Source organism: Ochotona princeps, chromosome 21, assembly GCF_030435755.1.
Source record: "Ochotona princeps isolate mOchPri1 chromosome 21, mOchPri1.hap1, whole genome shotgun sequence".
Taxonomy (NCBI): Eukaryota; Metazoa; Chordata; class Mammalia; order Lagomorpha; family Ochotonidae; genus Ochotona; species Ochotona princeps.
Genome location: NC_080852.1, coordinates 9,146,233 through 9,166,412, shown reverse-complemented (window position 1 = coordinate 9,166,412; position 20,180 = coordinate 9,146,233). Strand labels below are relative to the sequence as shown.

Sequence of the window (20,180 nt, the reverse complement as noted above, 5' to 3'; positions counted from 1 at the left end):
CAAGCAAATATGGCAGGTGGAATAGTTTATATATACAAACTTGAAACCAAGACAACCATGGGGGAAGGTCAACTTCATTACCTAACCACCTTGACGGTACCTTAAAATGTCATCAATCAGCATGCACCTTGCATGACTTGGCAGGGGCTCATTATAAATTACAGCACATGGGCCCCTGACACGATCCAGGGACTGCACCAGGACTCTGGTGACGTAATATGATAAAGGAGATTTCTCTGTCGAGTTCCATGTGGCACCAAGCTGGAGACTTTCCAAGAAATTTAATTTCTAGAGTGCCACCTTTAGCTGTTCACGACAATTCCACCTAAGTACCCAGCGTCATGGAAGAAAATTTTATCTTTTCTGGAAATGCTTGTCACTGGGTGTCGTCCTTGAAAATACAAATTTGAAGCTATTTTTTTTTTCTCCAACGAGACAGACTAAATCCAGGATGTAGATTTTCCAATTAGACTCTTTTTAAACATCTGTTGGTAGGCTGCATTTAACATTAGTTATTTGAGCAAAGCACAATTTGATTAGACTGTCTGAAACCACGCCAAAGTCTGCAAAATAATAGCTCAATTAAATCCTGTTTTGCTTTCATTTGTCTTAGATTTTCCTGAGTGTGATACTGTTGCAAATAACCAAGTAAACCAATTCCTTTCAAAATGAGAGATTTCGGTGTATTTTCCATCCTTCCTCCAAGTGTATTTAATAATCTATTCCATCTTTGCTATGCTTCATTGAACTTAATCTTGACACCCAATACATTTCTGTATTTTGCCTTTAGTCTCCTTTAATTCTCTACATTACGAATTTAAGTTTTATGTCATTAATATCATACCTTAAACAGATTAGCGAATGTACAAAGGCAAACCTGGGGCATTAGGGCAGCATAACCACATGGCAGAAGCTCTATGATTTTTCACTCCATTCCTAACAAGATGTATTTCATCAACTTGATCATCAGGCAGGCCTGATTTGGAATTCTTTTAAAGCTATGCTTCTGTTCTTAAAATGTTCCTACAGGCTTAGGCACCAGAACTGAGGCCACAGCTTCCCCAACCCAAGCAGTATCCCATTCCTTTTCCTTTTTGGCTTAGGGATCTCACCCACTCACACACATTCATGCAGTCATCCCTTCATTCATTCATTCATTCATTCACCAACTACTCATTCACTAATTCGTTCAGAGGACGAATCTCTACAGATTGCCTACTTGGTGCCAGGCATGGTACAAAATGCCACAGCTTCAAGATTTCAGATTAGGCACTTGTTCCTTGGCTGCTAATTAGCATTAATTAATATAAAATATGGGAAAGAGAAGAACAAAACAGAGACCAGGATGGAATTTTTAGAATAACATAACCCTCATTTCTGCCTAAAAGAACAAATTTAGGGAAATAATGTGCCTCTCCCCAACAGACAGTAATGGCAATAACAGCAGCTACCCTCATATGAAGCACTTGTCACAGGCTTGTCCCAGCTCCTGACATACACAACTCAGCTCATCATTCTGACAAAGTACAGGGCAAAGGCTACGGTCAGTCCACTTGACAGAGGAGGTAACCGATGTCTTCCCATTGAGTCTGGCTGCCTACAGGTTGACTTCAAGCCAAAGGCCCCATCCCAACACTAACACATGCATTTCAATAATGACCAGCAGTAAGCAAATGAAAATAGGATTTGGAGATTAACAGGTCATCACCTCCCTTTTAAAAACAGCCTTTAGACAATTCCGAGAAGTACTAACTGTTCTGAGAATCAACCGCCTCCCTAGCTCTGTGCAAGCACTTTTCATGCATTAATCACGCGGTCCCCACAAGAGACTTCAGGCAGGTGAGGTTACCAGCCACGTGCTCTAGATACAAAACGGAAATACAGAGAGGTTAAGCTATGCTTCCAAGGTCACCCAGGAGAGGCGGAAGGACCAGGAGTTAAGCCTGGCAGTCTGACATCGCAGCCCTTGCTATTCCTCCCAATATGGTGCTGCCTTCTCAACATCTTCCACCACATAGATCTCTAACTCTCCAGGATGCTGCTGAGTTCTTGGGAGGCCCAAGGTGAAGAATCTGCAATCACACCTGACAGCAAATCATGAAGCAATCCTGTTTCAGGATACAAATGCTATTTGCTCAGTCCTGCCTACAGATAGAGGCGAGAACACCCAGTTGGTGCTGAATCACACGTGACACTCCAGTAGTAGCATAGGATCCATTAGACTTCCATCCCAAGAACTCCATCCTGATACCCAATGCACAGATCACATGATGCAAATCTCTGTGATGCTTGGAAAACAGAAGGTAACCAACTGCCCATCTCAATCCCAGTGCCCATGGCAGACGTGACCCATCCATGCTGGGACTCTCACGAGCCTGCCCTGGATACAGAATCGTTCAAAAGACACGACAGCCAGAGCCATTCTGCATCTAGAGCAAAACTGGCCGTTAGAATTAAACCTCTTTGCTCTGTGTGATTCTATGGACTCTTAATTTTGTTTCTAGGATAAACAACAATTCCTTGATACTATCAAATAAAGAATAAACCAGACATAATTTCTCTGATGTCTTATTAAAAGAAGTTTCATTAGGGCTGACGAAGCATCTCTTCTGTGTGTGGGTGAGTGAATGCCTGGATTGGGAGCTGGAGGAGACCAGGAGGCACCTGCTGCTTTAGAAAAGCGCATGGGATCCCGGGGCAAAGAACTTAGACATGGGCCAACCTTTCAGATCACGTGGCTTTCAGTTTCCGTGTGAAGAAAGCAGACAAAGCGATTCTCTTGGAATTAAACTCAAACATAATTTAATCACCAAGGTTCTTCTTTCTAAACAGCAGGCAACAGAGTAGGCAGTATCTGCAATTCTGGATTACTGGGAATCAGGAGAGTTAGCAGGCATGCTGTGCTCATATCCAGCTCCTTACAAAGGGAATGGTGGTTCTCAATTCCTGACTCCTCTCGCTCCCAGGCACAAAGGCTTCTTCTGAGGACATCCCATGCAATTGCAAAGGTAGAATGTGAAGGAACCAGCAGGAATGCTGCGGAACCAAGACCATTAACTCTGTGACTGCAAAGTGAAGTGAAAGTACGCTGTTGTAAAAGCTAGAGGGGGAAACGGAGGAAGGAATAAGGAAGGAGGAGGGTGTGTCAGGAATGCGGGCCGCAGGGAGGGTGGAGTGGGAAGTACCGCTGAGCTCCGAAATCTAGATTGTAACAGAGGTGGAATTTGTGCACTTTATAGAAATACATTTTAAAACTGTAAAAAAGGAGAAAGTACTGAACAGCAAAGTCACACGGTACTTAAGGCAGGGCTGAGACAGCAATAGGTAGGTGAGGCAGAACGAACAACAGGAGATGTTTTGGCAGGGGAGCGGACAGAGGACTGGACTGAGTGCTTGCACGGACCCGGGCACATGGCTTCTGAAGAGACCAGTCTAGAAGGCAGCAGCAGGGGAGACACAGACACAAGAATAGACAGATACCAGTGGAAGGGAAAATGGCAGGTCTGATGACAACGCGTCGAGGAAGAAGGAAATGAATCAGTCAGTGATGACTCAGTGCCTCTGACTAATAAGTCTTGGGGATGGAAGCGCTAGATCTGTTGGATTAGACAGAGTGATACTGAAGTGATGGAGAGCCACGAGGCAGCCACAGGCAGGCAGGGAAGAGCGCAAGCAGGTGGGGGTTCCCAAGGGCACAGGAGCAGCAGCCAGGCAGAGCACACAAACACTCCAGGAGCAGACCCGCAGGGCTGAACCAGAGAGGGCCAACTCAAGCTCCAAAAGCACACGGCATGGGGCTCAGCGGCTTAGGACCAGCGGCAAGTTAGCCAAAACAGCCCATGGCACTGGTCGTTAGATAAGCTGAGGTAAGGACATGGCCATTGAATTAAAAGGCCAGATTAAAAGGGAGAGGTTAATAAAGTGACTGGTTTACAGAAGAAAAAAAAAATTTCGAAGCAGCAGGCAGAATATTCTGGATCCCAAAACTTGGCAGCAAAACGAAGGAGCTAGAAGAGAAGAGCTGGGAAGGATGGAGTTATCTGAAGTTTTGGAACTACCCATCTGAAATCCACATTTACCATGAATACCGATAAATGTTAGGCTCTGTCTGCTTGAATGTTTACCAAAGTTGCTCAATGGGACGTAACGGAAAACGACAAGGGCTGGCAATTCTTGCCCATTTGTGTCCTGGCAGTTTTAAACCTTACAACTTAAGCAGTTAAAAACCTGTTCTTCTGACGACAGGGGAAAAGTTCTGAATAAAAGGCAGCAAGCCTGGCCCCTCTAGATGATGAGCATTCAGACTGCGGAATTTCCTGGGCAATACTTTCAAACTCACACAACCTCGGCAGCGAGGCGGCTGAGGTCCACCCAAAGTTCAAAATGGGATATGTTCTCTTTAAAATTTTGAGAGCGACTAAATATGACAACCATCTGATGTATGAAAATTATTCACAACCAAAAACAGACAGTCTGGAAATAGCCGGGATGACTTCATTTAGACAGAATTACCCAAATCTGTTTCTAATATACACAGTACACATAATAAATTTTTACAATATGACAAGGAAAACAAACTTAATAAAAGTTCCCGATCTTTTGTTACACAAGCATGCTATATCCATGCTATGTTTATAATAGTTTGTTCATGATATCACAGCTCAGTAACAAAGGCCCAAGCAATACAAAAACAGTTACTAGGCATGACATCAGCTCACAACTACCGTAATTACATCGATACACAAATTTCCCAAACTGTACATTTTCCAAAATGCTTCTCAATTTCAACGGCTGCCTTTAAACAATTACTTGCAGAGCTGTCTGCGGGCTTTGAGTAATACCCGTCTTTCTTCTCTTTCTCAAGCATCATTTCCCTTTAGAAAGTGCATATTTCAATTACAAGCACTGTTTTTCATACATGCCCGTAAACACAGGCCCCATCAAGAGACGGTGTGCGGCAGCCGGGCTCTGCAGAGCGTCAGGCATCCGTAGCTCTGATTCTATTCCTTCTGCTGGGCCAGGCGTAAGAACACGGAGGAACCTTTATTGTAAAAAAAAAAAAAAACTGGTTTCTGTTTTTTTGTTGGCACGTAGTAACTGAACCTATTTATGGGGCTGGGTGTGATATTTCGACACATGTATCTGTTGCATGATGACAAAGTCAGGGTAAGCGACCTACTCTTGAGCTTGACTTCATGAGCTATAGAATCCCAGCCCGCAAGGCTGTCAGCTGTGTAGCCTCCGCACATGTCACTTGCCTCATCTGTAACACAGGAACAACAGCCATACCCCCATATGGCTGCCGCACAGTGGCTGGCTTCTTATTCGATATTATTACAATGCTTTCTCTGGGACTTGGGTTTCCTGTTTGAAAACCTTGCTTGAATTAATACTCTGCAGCAGAGTGGGGAGTTTTCCCGACATGAAGGCAGAGGCCGCAAACCAGTCCCAGCTACCTTGATGTGATGAGGTTCCATAGTTATTTAAATAAATAAATGTATAGGAGCATGAAAGAACGAATTAAAGCGATAGGTTCTCTAACACCCAACAGTTACAGAAGTGAAAAATATTACCTTGTAGGAATTGGGTTTCATCCTATTTCTCTACTGACTAGCTTTCATGTTCCTGAAGCTAATGTTGATAAATACCTTCAACCCAATTGAAATAATAACCATAGAGAAAAAAAAGATACCACCTTGTGATTTCAGAAGCACATTTCTCTAAGGATCAAACTTTTTGAGCCCATCCCAGATGCAAGACCTCTGTCTCACAGTGTTACGAGGTCAGTTGGCTTTCCTGACCGGGCAGAGTGCCAGGGGAGAGTAACTACCCCCATTGTCACTTCTGGTCCATGGTGTTGCACCAAATGCTGTTATTCTAGGCTTCAGGAAATTTTCTAACCACTGGACAGGCTCCAATGCTGCGTGCTAATGAGTTTCAGATTGGAGGGCTTCACTGTGCATGTGTCAGAAAAGTGCCACAGTTTACAGCGAGATGGGGGCAGGGAAGAAAAGACACACAGAAAGGAAGAAAAAAACAGTAGTTTAAAAATGCTGGCTACTCAAATTGACAGGGAACATGACCTCTGTACTTCATCAGGAATTCTTGCAGACTTACAAAATAAAGGAGTTTGCTTTTATCACACACTGTGAGACTCATATGGAAAAATGGAAAACACTACATCACTTGACCTCAGCGCGCCCCCTTTCAACCACAGCCGAATATTGTGTACAAAAATTCTAAATCAACTTAAGATGTTCCAAAAGAGAGAGAGAGGGAGGAAAAAAAAAACCTTAATTTTTCTGCATTAGTCTTGACGATGGCTATTTTGGTTCTTGAGATTTTGTTGAGAAGGTTCATGCAGGAAAGAGGCTCAGAATTCTAGGAATGGCACTTGATGGATTGGGAAGACCAGGCACGGACTCATGAGGCTCCACACTCCCTGTGCACAGAGGACCACGGGCAAGCCTGCTGGGGCTGAAAGTCACCCAAGACTGAGGCATGATTATTTGCTGACATTAACAGGGCAGTAAAGCCAACTTTAAACAACTTGAGGAAGCTCTCATCCTCTTTGCTTGGGGATGTGTGGCTATGGGAGGCCTCCCCTTTGCAGGCAGTAAGCAGGCTGGACTTCTCTCATCAAGCTGCTCTCCCTACGCCCACCCTGTTTGGAGCCCCCAGAACTTTTGAGTAATGAGATAGCATTTCCATTTTTTTTTTGGCCCACTCTGAGTATTGGGGGCTTTAAAAATCCAATCTTTCACATCCTGGAACTGTCATCAACATTTTTTCAGACGATGTCAATAAAATTGATTGCCTGCAGTTCGGAATTCTGTTCTGCACATGGAAACAATATAATTTATTTTAAAGCATGTTCGATGGGGGCGGAAGGAGCAGGAGAACCTCGGGAAGCCTTCCTCTACATCTGAGTGGGGGTGGCGAGGAACAGGCCAGATGCACAGTCTACAGCCTGGACATGACCGTGTGCCGGTGGCTCAGACAGAGAGTCTCCCTGTGACCACATTGTTGACTGATGGTTACTCCTGTCAGTATGAGCAGTGCTTCTGGAGCATCAATATACTCATTGAATTCTAACTCTCTGCACTTAAAATAGTCCCTGCTTCGGCTTGGAGGCAGCGTGACAGCTTTGTTGCAATCATATATGGGAGGTCCCCAGACGACACAGGACACGGCTGTTGGGATGCCGTGTGCCAAGAAGCGATCTGTTGCTTTTGCAAGTTTCATCTAGGTATTACAGGAGTGGCGATAGTGGCACCGCATTGAGTTGACATCTTCAACTCAGCTGCGTAGCAGAGAATCCCAATGGATGGCGACAGATGCCCAGTGCTTAACACACCTAAACCCACGCCCTAACCCGCAGTGCTACAGCACGCCACTCGTGTTGGTGTGTTCTCCCCCCACCCCCAAGCACAAGTGGACGACCAGCAAGGGTCCGACAGTGTTCCTCCTAATTACTTTTTTTTTTTTCACTCTTGATCCTGTGGCTCTCATAATTAGTTACCTGGGGCTGCAATCCAATTTGAAGTGATGACAAGAAAGTGATCCATGAAAAAGTAATAAGTTAAATCCAATTTCAGCCTTCCTCTAATTAAATGCACATGGAACTAATGACTCCAACCCTAGCATTTCAGTGATAATGGTAATTAGCGGGTGGGAGTCACTCTCTTTTTCAACACTGAAGGTGTAAACCACAAGGTAAAATGGTAGGAGCACTCTTAATTACATGTGTCATTTTGTCAGCAATTTACACATTTTTGACCAGTCAAGTATTTTTTTTCCCCTTGTCCCTCTCCACCTCCTAGCCCCAACAATGACTCAAACATCCTATTCCATGTTGCAACACATGGAAACTCGTAAGAGCACTTCCGCCTGGAGACTAGGAAGTAACTTCTCCTTCATGCTGTTCACACCTCTCTTTTTCTCTGCCATTATTAGGGTAACTATGCAGATTGGAGTTCTCTTCATTGAAACACAGAGGAATTGGGTATTATTGCTTTAGCTGATTTTTCACTTACAGGAAACAAAACAATTTGCTTAATCACAGAAAACCTCACGTCCAGCAGGTGCTGGGCACATAAATGCATACAGGGGGAGAGGCAATAACGCACTCCTCAGAGGCATCCCGGTGACTGGTGCTTCGATGAGACCTCCCTCCCCATCCCAGCACTCTCACTGCCTCTTAGTCATTCAACCTTTAGAAGGGTCAACGTTCCTAACACATAAAACTGTCTAAGGATCGTGCTGAACCAGAGTTGCTATGGGTCTGGCCCTGGTAAGCACTTCCTGGTAAGCACGATCCAAACAATATGCACCACATGTGGCCATGTAGTGACATAGGTATGATTATAATGTAGAACATTAGCCTCACAATTGCATGTTTGCTTAGACGCGTTGAAGTGAAATGACCATACAAAGGTATTTTTGAGAGTGAAGATTATTAGTAGACTGGTATAGTCAACAGGCATGGACCGGGACTGTCCTGAGCCGACCGGGACTATCCTGAGCCGACTGGGACACAGAGAAACCCAGACCTCTTGCGGTTCACAAAAGCCCTTACACTAATGTCACAAATTCTGTGTTCATATTTTCCTGGCAGGGGGAAAGGGTGTCACCACCTCTGGTGCACATATTAATAGCTTGTGTAATCTTAGCAACATAATGACCACTTTTAAAGGACTGTTTCTGTTGTATTGGTCCATATCAAGACTGCTTTTTTAGGAATTCAAGATTATCCAAAGTCTATGGCAATGACGAAATCTTAAAAGGTACTAAAATCTCCTAACAATTTAAAACGCCAAGCATGACAGTTCTTGACAACGTTAACTCTAGACGTTAACAACAAAACAAAACAAACAAACAAACAAAAAAACTTGTTACTCCTGAATTACCCATCGTCCTAATTTAGGACACGGTGATACCTTTTAAGGGTCAGTATTTCAAAAAGATTCCGTTTCACTATCTACCATATAAAACTGTAGTTCCCTTTAAATGCTTCCTCTTACCAATTTATTCCTTAGTGAACATTGTGAAAATGACAGGAGGTACTAAGATTATATGTGGCATTAATGCAATGCAAAAAATGCTGCCTACAGCATGTTTTATAGAACTGCAAATAAAAATGCTAAAAACACCTGTGGGATCTTGTATTCTAACTTCCACCACTGAACGCAGGAGCCCTCAGTATAATCCTTTCTGCTCAAACAGACTGGAGGGCTGGTCTTCCTGTGGCTCCTACTACAGTCCCTCCCACTGAAACAACCCCTAGCCAGGGCCTTGCACGTGACCTAACCTTGGAAGGCAGGGAGCAGGCAGGAGTGAAAACCATCAGATGACTGCCTTCAAGTTCAAATTCTTGAAACTATGGTCAGCTTTCCACCATACGCACCACACAAGGTTTACTTTCTTTCCTAACTTTCCCGCTGCCAGAATACACATGTACTTTTCCTTTCTTAGGAGAAAATGTGTCATTTGATTTCCTTCCAGTTTATGTACTTGTGCCAGCAACGAAAATACTTAAAGAACCAAAATGCATTACTCCCTAGAAACGACGGTCAACGTTCCAAAATGTGATCAATAAAATTGCTCATCTACTCACAAATTAATCTTCAGCCAGTAAAGTTACACATTTTCGAGGTTATGAGAGCACCTGCACCGTTAAGCATTTATTTCACTTGTTTAAGCAATCTTCAGAAGTATATAAATATTTATAAAAGGGAGCCTACTATTTTTACTCACCTATAATTTCTTTTTTTTCAGGAAAACCTTGTTAATTCTTTTACAACCCATAGGCCTTCTAAAGGCAAGGTCTGTATCCTCGATGGATTTGTGTCCTGTCAGTACCAGCACCATGCTCAGCACATGGAGGTGGTTCTGGAAGGACTCACCAAGCCGCATTTAATGAATTCGGATCATTCTGATGCTGAATTTACAATGGGGCCAATTTTCAATTTTCATTTGTATCATTCATAAAAAATTTGCAAAGCAAATTATTAAGACTAAAAAGGCGATGTGGGTTCCGAAGAGGAATCTTTTTCAAGAGCTTTAGAAGCTGTATCTGTACTCAATCAATGCCTCCATTAATAAGCCCTCACAGCAGCCAGGCACGTGGCCGGCTCCGGCTTGGTTCAGACATATATGTTCCTGCCCCTTCGTTCTCACTTGTGCTTGTCTCCCGGAAATTAGTCCAAGGCAGGGATGCTTGACCACAGTTTATGATCTCTATCGAGTAACCAGTTCTTGCCTCTTTTAACTTTCCATTTTCTTTTGTTTGTATCATCTGCCTGTGAAACCAGAGAGTACTGCCAAACATAAAGCAGGGAAGTGTGAGATGTGCTTAAAATATGAGTCACAGTATATTTGAGGATTTGGGTCTCTTTCTCCACCGCCACCCCTTTCCAGCTATCAGCAGATCAAATCCTTCTTCCCTGTCAAGCCTTCCTCTATGCAGAAGCTCTGAAATTCGCTCCAATAGACCTCTCAGTTCTGGTGACAAAGGGTACGAAGATCCGACGTGGAAACTGTTAAGATGGGCTGTAGGATTTCCCTTTTATTTCAGAGTCACTCTGGGTGTCATACCCCAGCAAGGACAGAACATGACAAGATACATTTAAATGTAAAGGTTATTCTTTCTATAGATGTGTTTTGGGGGATGCGTTAATGGATCCTGTGGTCTAGGTTACTCATTCCTCTTTGATGTTTGTGGAACCCTGGCCAAGCTAATCAAGCTTACTGAATTTGCATGCAGTGGGCAGTGGAGGGCACGCTCAGCAGCTCTGAGCCATAGATGCTTGCGTGTGCACACACATGGGTCTGGTTAATCAGTCCTTTACTGCCCCCAGCCAACTCTTCAAGCCAGTCTGGATTTTCTCCTTGTCAAAGCTCCATTCAGTTTAGAGGGCAGCAAAGACTCAAGGCACCTTCTGCAGCAAAACCAGTCTTTAAGATGGTCCCTTCTTCCTCCACTCTCCATATACTGAGGTGCTCTGCACACTGTGTGAGGCTGGCTTGGACACTGTGCTTGCCAAGAACGATGATGCCCTGTCGATATCATTCTCTTTGGAATGGTGGCCAAAGTCCCTACCCACGCAAGATGATAAGAAGTCCTCCAAAGGAAATCCCCTGCCACTTTTGCTTCTTAAATTTAGCCCTCAAGGAATTTCATTCATCTTTGAAAAGAAGTTACCTAAAAATACCATATGTTTAAAAAAAGCAAGTATGAGGGAAAATAAATCTAGCATAAAAAAAATCACAAATGATATTCAATACCGAGGAGCAGTGTGATCAGACAGACTTTGTATGTGTCTATTTTTTTTTTTATTACCTCTAACCAAAGCTCTACTATGGAGAGGATTCCCCCTCCCAGTAATATATTGTCATCTTCCAACGCACTTGAGGTCTGATAAATTCAAGAGGACTCACAGTATTTTTAAGGCTGTGAGAGCCCCAAGAGGGAAGCAAAACGAATGGACAGTCATTTGAATCACTGAGTGACAGGCTGGGCTAGTTCCCTGTATACATTAATAAATTAGAATTTTAATTGTGTCTCTGACTGCAGGAGATGCCCCAGTACTTTAATATGTACCAACAATTGGCTATGTTACGGAATCTGCAATGTGGCCTCTGCTGCTGACCTCTGAAACACAATTCCCAGTCTGACTACGGAAACTGTTCGGTTTGATCCTTTCAACTTATTTGAATCCTGACAAATAAGCTCACAGCTGAAAGGTCAACACAGTCACATTTCACCCTCCAGAGCTGTTCTTAAGATACCTGCGCAACAAAGCGCTTCTGATGGCGCCTGACACGGGCCCTCAATGGTGCTGGACCTCATTAAAAACGTCCCCTGCATTCACACACATGAAAAGGCCTAGAGATCGGTGATGGTTTACCAAATTACTGTGTCCAGAAGCGTTAGTCAACAGTGGGCAGTGCCATTCAACTTCTCCAATAACGCATCCACAAAGTATCGAACTTTCTCTGGGGAGTCACAGTTGCCCAGGTAGCTATGGAACTAGAACTTTGTGCCCAAGGTCAGTTTGCTCTTCGCAGGATAATCTGGGAACTGATATTGGTTCACCCTGACCCGTGTAAACACAGGCTAGAATTTAGGTTCATCCTATGATTAGAATGATTGGCACTGAGTTACCCCCATCGCCTACTGCTCACAGACTCTGTCCCCAAATGCCCACCCTCAGAAGCTCATCATCAGCCTCCCACCTGCGGGATGCCCACCCCAGCTTTGGAGGTCCTTTAACCATCTAGAACCTGCAACCGCTGACCTTGAATATGAGCATGGACACTCTGAGTCAGGCTTCCTTGAAATTTCTGTTACAACTTTCTGCTCAAATAAAACATCCAAATTAGATTTTTATGAACTCACTCCTTCTTCTACTCCATTAACTGCTTGCCCTCAATGTGCCTGAAACGAGAAGTGGCTGAAACAATCTCTTTGGTATCTTTACAGAGAAACTGCTCCCCATCTGGTATTAATAGCTCAGAAACATTCTGAAAACACCTGCTGGAGAACAGGGCGCATATCATGCTCGTTACTAGGCACAGTACTGAAAACGACCACATCGTCCACAGGTCCAGTGTCGCTTCCTGGCTACTGTCATTGTAGGATCCTAATTATTTATGTTGTGTGGGAACATCCTGAAATTTAGCAGCATCTCCGGCCTCCACCCATGATATGCTAATAGCAACCCAGTCAAAAATACCTCCGTACATTGCTTCTTCTCCCCTGGAGGGGGCCCAATAACACTGCTGCAAAACGAGCACGGTACACAACGGGGAGGGGAGTATGCACTTACTCCATTTCTACACCCATCAGAAGGATGCTTCAATGTTGGAGGACGATGGAGCTAAAGATATACCTTGGTGCAAAAAGGCCAGGTCAAAGCCATGGGTTAGGTACTCAATCCAGGTGTCCACGCAGGATGGCACAGACCCAACTATCTGAGCCATTACCACCAGGGTCGGCAGTGGCAGTTGGCTGGAGCCGCAGCCAGAGCCGGGACTTGAATCCAGGCACTCCAACACAGGCTGCAAGCATTCCACCCAGAATCTTCTCTGCTAGGCTGTTGACCCACACTGATCGTTTGGTTCCATTTCTGTGACGTGGCACTATCTACTAAGCAACCCTACACTGTGACTCCTCATCCTCCTATGACACAAATGCACCAGTAGGGCTTCTCCCTCCCCTCAGCACACCTGTCGCTCAAATGGACACTGGCCCCCCACCCCCACTAAATCCTCTGCTAATGAAGGAAAAGTGCACCTTTCTTACAAGATTTTCCTATGGGACTTAAAACGTTCAACATACTTCTCTTTGAAATTGCTTATCAGGTATCCGAAATGGCAGAACATCTTTTTTTTTTTTTTTTTTTTTTTAAGAATTGTCACCTGAAGGGCTGGTTGTTTGTCATTCCTCTTGGGAGATTTTAATCCACTAACTTGCTGCTGTTGCTGCTGCTGCTGCAGAAGGAGCTGTCTTGCCACCTGAAGAGCCTGGGAGGAAAACGGGAGAAAACTGCATTACCACAATGTGGGCTCCGGGACTCGCTCAACCAGAAGGACTCCAGGGAGTGCAGCTGATGATGGGGGTGGGTCCTGACAGTCCCATTTCCAGGCAAAATGAAACAGCAGCACATAAAACCTCCCAACAAGCCAAAAACACTTTCCAGGATTAGCTTATGTTTCTCTTGTTTTGTTCAATGTCATTCAGTTTCTAAGGTATACCAAGCCACCTAAGAAGGCTCCATGTTCCCCCTTAAATCTGCCATTAGAGTTGAAAATAGGAATGACTGGGGCTTTGAGGAGCAATGGCAAGGACAGAAACTTAGGGGACAGTACATGGCCCATTTCCAAGGTCCCTTCAGCTTTCCCCAGTTTTCTTGGAGGAAAGTGGGAAATCAAGTTATCCACAAGGAACTACATGAAGAAGAAAAGTTAAGGGGTGCCCACACAGCAAAGCCATGGCACTGTGGAAAGGGTTACACAGAAAGGATCGACCAGACAGCACATATTCAGGAGGACCACAAATCGTAGAAGAGAAAAACCCAACAAATACGACTTCAAACCATTGTCTGCAGATACGTTATGAATAAACCAGGATTTTTCTTTTTTTTTTAAAGATTTATTTTATTTTCATTACAAAGTCAGATACACTGAGAGGAGGAGAGACAGAGAGGAAGTGGAGCTGCCGGGACTAGAACCAGCGGCCACACGGGATCAAGGCGAGGACCCTAGCCACTAGGCCACGCCGCCGAGCCCCAGGATTTTTCTAATGCAAAAATACTTTCATGTTTTTAGTATGCAGTGTTTTTTTTTTATTGTAAAGATAGAACGGGAGAGGTAGTCATGAATAGCGGGTAAGGCAGACAAAACAGGAGAATCTTCAAAAGTGTTGGACATATGATTGAGCAATCTTTTCTAAAAGCTTAACTGAGAACGAGAATTGTCATCAGTAAACATTCATGAGGATATGAATTGTCAAAACACTGATGCCGAGGGCAGGTGCTGTGGAGCAGTGTATTGAGTCACTGCTGCTCCTGTATACACTGAAGCACCAATTGGAGTTTCAGCTGTTCTTCCAACCCAGCTCCCTGCGAATGCACCTGGCAGCGCCTGACGGCCCAAGTGCTTGGGTGCCGGACCACTCCTGATGGAGGCTGGAGCTCCTGGTAGCATCCTGGCACATCACCAACAGTCATGGCTGTTCGGGGAGGAATCAGCAGATCAAGGTCTCTTCCTCTATGCGTGTCTCCCTGTTTCTCTACTGTTCAAATAATTGATAAAATAAGTCATTAAAAAATTAAGAACAGCTGGACAATGTGACCAGCCCTCTGGATGGCACAAGACAATCTTTTTTCCAGGCCACCTTTGAATATCATGGGAAAGACAACCAGAGAATACTCATGAGCAGGTCTAGAATCCCATTGTCCACTTGAAGAAAATACAGATGATGGATCTTCATTCATTCCTGCAAGACAGTGGTAGCTAGATAGACACTGTGTGTGTGTGTGTGTGTGTATGTGTTAAGAGGGGCCCAAGAAAATGGGGACTTTTGTGTGGTTAAATGAGGGAAGAAATGTACAGGCAAATCAGCACTTACATATCAACAGTCTTGACATTGTTCAATAAGCTATTTTGGTGGGTCTTTTCTGGGGACCACCTTCCTGAGGTCAGTTTAGGGGATATCTCGTCTACTCTGTACCAAGGGGGCTACTAGGAAGTTCTGGGAGGAACTTTAGGAAATTCCACACCCAGGAAGCCCTCCATCCATGGAGACATCTCACACAGGGTTGAGGGATGCAAACAGAGGGCTTATACCCAAATCCATAAAACCCCAGTTGGAATGCAGAATGGGCTCTTGCACTTTTTCTGAGATGCTTGCCTGGTCCACCAGGTGTATTACTTCAGCAGTCAAAAGCAAACAAAAAACAAGGCCGGGGGTAATGACTAGACACACCTTCTCTACAGAGGACAGCAGGAGGAGCCAGAGAAAACTCAAGTTTGCAAACAGTGTGCCAGAGAATCACAGGAAATGGATTTTTTTTTAAATTAGTACTTACTTTTATTTGAGTGGCAGATAGAGAGTGTGTTCATTCACTAGTTCCCTCCCCAAGGACCTGCAAAACCTTGGACTGAGCTAGGGCGTTGGGGCTTGAAACTAGGGAGCAACAATCTAGTCACCTGAGCTTTCGCTGCCCCTGCCCCAAGGCCTGTACTAGCAGGAAGCCCGGGTCAGGAGCAGAGATGGAGAAGAAACCCAGGCATATACCATCAGTTCCTTTGGCTATGTTGATCACATCTTTGGGCACTGTTTCTTCAAGGCATAAACAGTTATCACATAGAAATGATCAGTGTCCTCTTCAGGGGGTTTCATTTTGTCTCTGAACACTTGAGAATGATACTTAATGAGTATTCATGATGTCTCTTCCACGTGCCTTCTTGGTTCTCAGCTTCACTGAGTCAAGAAACCTAGCTGGGACCCGGCATGTAGCCTTGTGGTTAAAGTGCCTGTATTCCATGGTCCTATTCCCTGTGACAAATATGGTGAAGACTCTTAGGGTTGAGTGGCGCTCCAGTGAGTAGGACATGCGCAGGCAGGGTGGAAAAATGAGTGACAAAGGCAAGATCTCGGGAGGGTAGAAGTACTGTGCCACCTTCCTCTGGCAGACAACAGGTTCCCAGCCTGTCCTGGGGAGGCCACCTGCCTACCGAACTCCCCAGCGCCAGAGTTTGAGATGCGATGTGCACGCAGAGAGATGGGAGAAAGGGGCTGCCTGAGCGGGGCATCTGGAAGCCAAGTGGCCCGGGGGAGCTGCCGGAGACTCCAGCCGTCTGGCACTGCCACGGAGCACCATCACTGGACGCCGGGTTTCCTGGTCTCCCTGGAGATGACGCTCAGTACATGCGTAGGTGTGATAGTGGGCAGAGTGAAGATTTCATTTATATCAAGTAAGAAAAATAGTCCCTTTGCAAGGTGCCTGAAGGAGCACAAGCTTCTCCTACTACGCATGTTCCCGTGGCTGTTTCACTGGGGGATTTCATGGTGTTTTAATGTGGGAAAAGGAACTGTTCTTCATTTTAAGCGCTGCCACCAGAGTTCCCAGAGTACTACACTGATCGGCACACAAGGTCTGGCTGCTGGCTGGACAGGCAGACAGAGGAAGTGCAGCTGACAAGGGAAAGAGATTGCAAAGAGAAATATGGCGGGCAGGATGAGAAAAGTCCCCTACATTTAATACCAAAACAAAGCCAATAAAAACAAAATATGATGATGACTCCACATGAATTTTTTAAAGATTTTTTAAATTTTTACTGGAAAGTCAGATATACAGAGAAGAAGAGAGACAGAAAGATCTTCCATCCTCTGATTCACTCCCCAAGTGGATACAGTGGCCAAAGCTGAGCTAAGCCAATCAGAAGAAGCCAGGAGCTTGGAGTTTCCTCCAGGTCTCCCACGTGAGTGCAGGGTCCCAAGTCTTTGGGCCATCCTTGGCTGCCTTCCCAGTCCACAGGGAAGGGAGCTGAATGGAAAGTGGGTCAGCCAGGATTAGAATCAGTGCCCATATGGGATCCCGGTGCATGTAAGCAAGGACCTTAGCCACTAGGCTACTGCACCGGGCCTAACTTCACATAATTTACCATGCTCACCAAGACAGGGAGAACTGATACTCTTTTACTAAAAGCCACTTATTGGGGGGTCAGAACTGCATTGTAGTGGGTAAAAATCTGCCATGCCACGTTCTGTATGGGTACTGATGGCTGCTTCACTTCAGATCCAGCTCCCTATTCTGGGAAAAGCAGCAGGAGATAATCTAAATGGTTGGGTCCCTGCGACTCATGTGGGAGACCTGGAAGAAGCTCCTGGCTCCTGGCTTTGGTCTGGCTCAGACACGGCCACTGTAACCATCTAGGGAATAAACAACCAAGTGGAAAATATTTTTCTCTGTGTTTCTCTTTCTCTAACGTTGCCTTTCAAAGAAGTAAATAAATATGAAAGACAGAGAGGGACAGACAGAAAGATCTTCTGTTTTCTCCCTCTCTTGGTCAGTAGCCTGGAACTCTGCCTGGATCTCCCACATGGGCAGCAGGAAACCAGAGACTTGGTCAACTTTCACTGCGTTCCCAGGCACCTCAGCAGGGAGCAGCATCAAGAGTGGAACAGCGAGGACTCAAACAATAGGATGCTGGCATCAAAAGGGGCAGCTTAACTAGCTGTGCCACTAGGTGGGCCTCTGGTGCTCAATTACAAAACAAAACAAGGACCCAGTCGCCTTGAACGCCCCAGGATCCCATGTGTGTGCCAGCAGCTCCACTTCCCATCCAGCTCCCTGCTTGTGGCCTGGGAAAGCAGTTGAGGACGGCCCAATGCATTGGGACACTGCACCCGCGTGAGAGACCTGGAAGAGATTCCAGGTTCCCGGCATCGGATTGGCGCAGCATCGGCCTGTTGTGGCTCACTTGGGGAGTGAATCATCGGACGGAGGATCTTCCTCTCTGTCTCTCCTCCTCTCTCTGTGTATCTGACTTTGTAATAAAAATAAATCTTAAAAAAAAAAAAAACAACAAAACCTAAGCAATCCATGGCTTATTTCAGCCAAAGGGACGATGTGCGGCACCCTTAAGAAAAGCACGGAGAGCCATCTACACAGCTTCTCTCATACAACGTGCAGAAGCAGAGGCAAGGAGGGAACTCAAGTCCAAGTGTCCCCGACGTGTGTCCTGTGCTGGCTCTTTTCGGAGAGGACACATTTCGCAAGGTGCTGCTGCACCTCTCGGACTGACTGTTGATCTGACAGGGTGAGAGCTGGGGGAACCTCCCTGTGTGTGCAGAACATGCTGCTCAGACTGCGCGGGGGACTGAACTTACATCAGCCCAGCATGAGTTCCTCTTCCTTCTCAGGATTAAGAGCCCACCCAGAGGACAATCAAAGAGGGAGGCAGGGGGAGAAAAGGAAATGCCAGTCAACCTCCCAGGCAGACCACCACACAGTGAAAATGAGCAAATTGGCTTCCATGCCCCAGGCAAGCACACCAACCCCAGCAGGTCAAGTAACTTCAACTATTTGAGAAGGAACATTAATGCAAAGGATAATTCACTCTGATAGGAACTGCTATGTGCTTGTATAAACCACGGTGCTGCGATCTGGTTGATGCTTGATGCTTGGTCCTCAGTGTGGCCAAGTTAGGGAGTGGTGAGACCTTGAAGAGACGGGGCTCAGGGACAGCCAATGGGGATGCTTCCCATGGAAAGGGACTAAGGTGGCTCCCATGCGACCCTGGGTTAGTTCTTAGGTGGTCATTACACAAAAGAACAAGGCCTCCTGTCCCAGTGAGTGATCCCTCTCTCCCTTCGTCTCTCTTCTACACAGTCCTACTATGACAGCATCAACCAGGAGGTCCTCACCAGAGCCAAGCCCATGCTGGTGCCAGGCTCTTGAATCTCCACAACTACATGCTAAATAAACCCATTTTCTTTATAAACTGTCCTGTCCAGGGACTGTGTTACAGTAACAAAAAATGGATTACCACTGGAATCTAGATTTCAAATTGTCTCACATAACAAGGGGCAGTAAATCCTTAATGTCTAAGACCATGACCTGGGACATTAGAATACAAATCTCACATCTGCTATTTGTGGAAAACCATCCTTTCATTCACTGTTGAGTGAAAAATCTGGGCTGACTGAATTTCCTTTAGAAACAGCTCCTGGGGACACACAGTCGTTGTGTTTTCCATACATGAAGATCATACAAGGCAGCCATTTTTACCTGTACGGGTGTATCAAAACAAGAAAAATGTCCTTCATCAAGGACCCAGTAAAGCTAAGGAGGAAGGATGGACTTTTTCCACTTTCATAACAGCATCTCAATCAGAGTTAAAATACACAGCAATTAAATCAGACCCTCTGAAAAATAATACGGGGTGTGTGTGTGTGTGTGTGTGTGTGTGTGTGTGTGTGTGTGTGTGTGTGGTAGGGTGGAGGAAGCAGGAGATGGGGGGAATGAGGTTGTACAGGAAGAGGAAGTTGAGGAAGGAATGAATAAATGAAATGATTTCTGAAGAAGTAAGGATCAGCTACTGACTCCAGTTGCAGACCAACTGTTAATGTAAATAACTTAAAAGGCCCCATCCCATCTCTGGAGACCTTTTACTCTCGGTGGCGGTTCCTGGGCTGGGTTGAGTCAACACTTCCTTTCTAACAGATGTGACAATTGCCTGGCACTGGATAACTCAGCGCTGTATTTGAATGCTAGGCTTGGGTTACAATCAAGACGGAGCTGGAGGATGTCACAGAGTGGAGATGACTGATAACACCGGGCACTTAGCACCCGGCTGCACACTCTCACACTTAGGTGCCTTCAACAGGCTCCAGTGAATGGCTCTGTGAGCTCCCAGGGACAAGGGGCAGTAGTGGGCACCACACCTGCCCCTGGGCATTGCCTGGTATTTCTATCTGCTCTGGTCTCCATGAGTGGCTAGAGATGGCCTATGGCTGGCATGCCCTGGTCCACAGCCGGCTTTGTGAAATCACAGGAAGGCAGCAAGACCAGTGTGCAGTGAGCGGTTAATTTGTCAGGTCCCGTCTGTTTGCTAGCTGGGTGTCTGTGACGTCCTGGGCACTCCACTGTCTCAAGAATATCTCATTC

The 20,180-nt window shown here is 45.4% G+C and overlaps 1 protein-coding gene across 9 annotated transcripts in view; it reads right to left on the bottom strand.

Moving 5' to 3' along the window:
* The window catches only part of FOXP1 (forkhead box P1), a 500,423-nt gene that overhangs the window by 136,945 nt on the left and 343,298 nt on the right, over positions 1–20,180 (bottom strand). For 8 of the 9 annotated variants that reach the window (XM_004581618.2, XM_058678860.1, XM_004581620.2 and 5 more), the window contains one exon: positions 13,423–13,527. In XM_004581618.2, coding sequence (XP_004581675.2) covers positions 13,423–13,527 — 105 coding nt within the window. The remainder of the gene's footprint in view (positions 1–13,422; positions 13,528–20,180) is intronic. The other variant, XM_058678858.1, reaches the window with a different exon arrangement.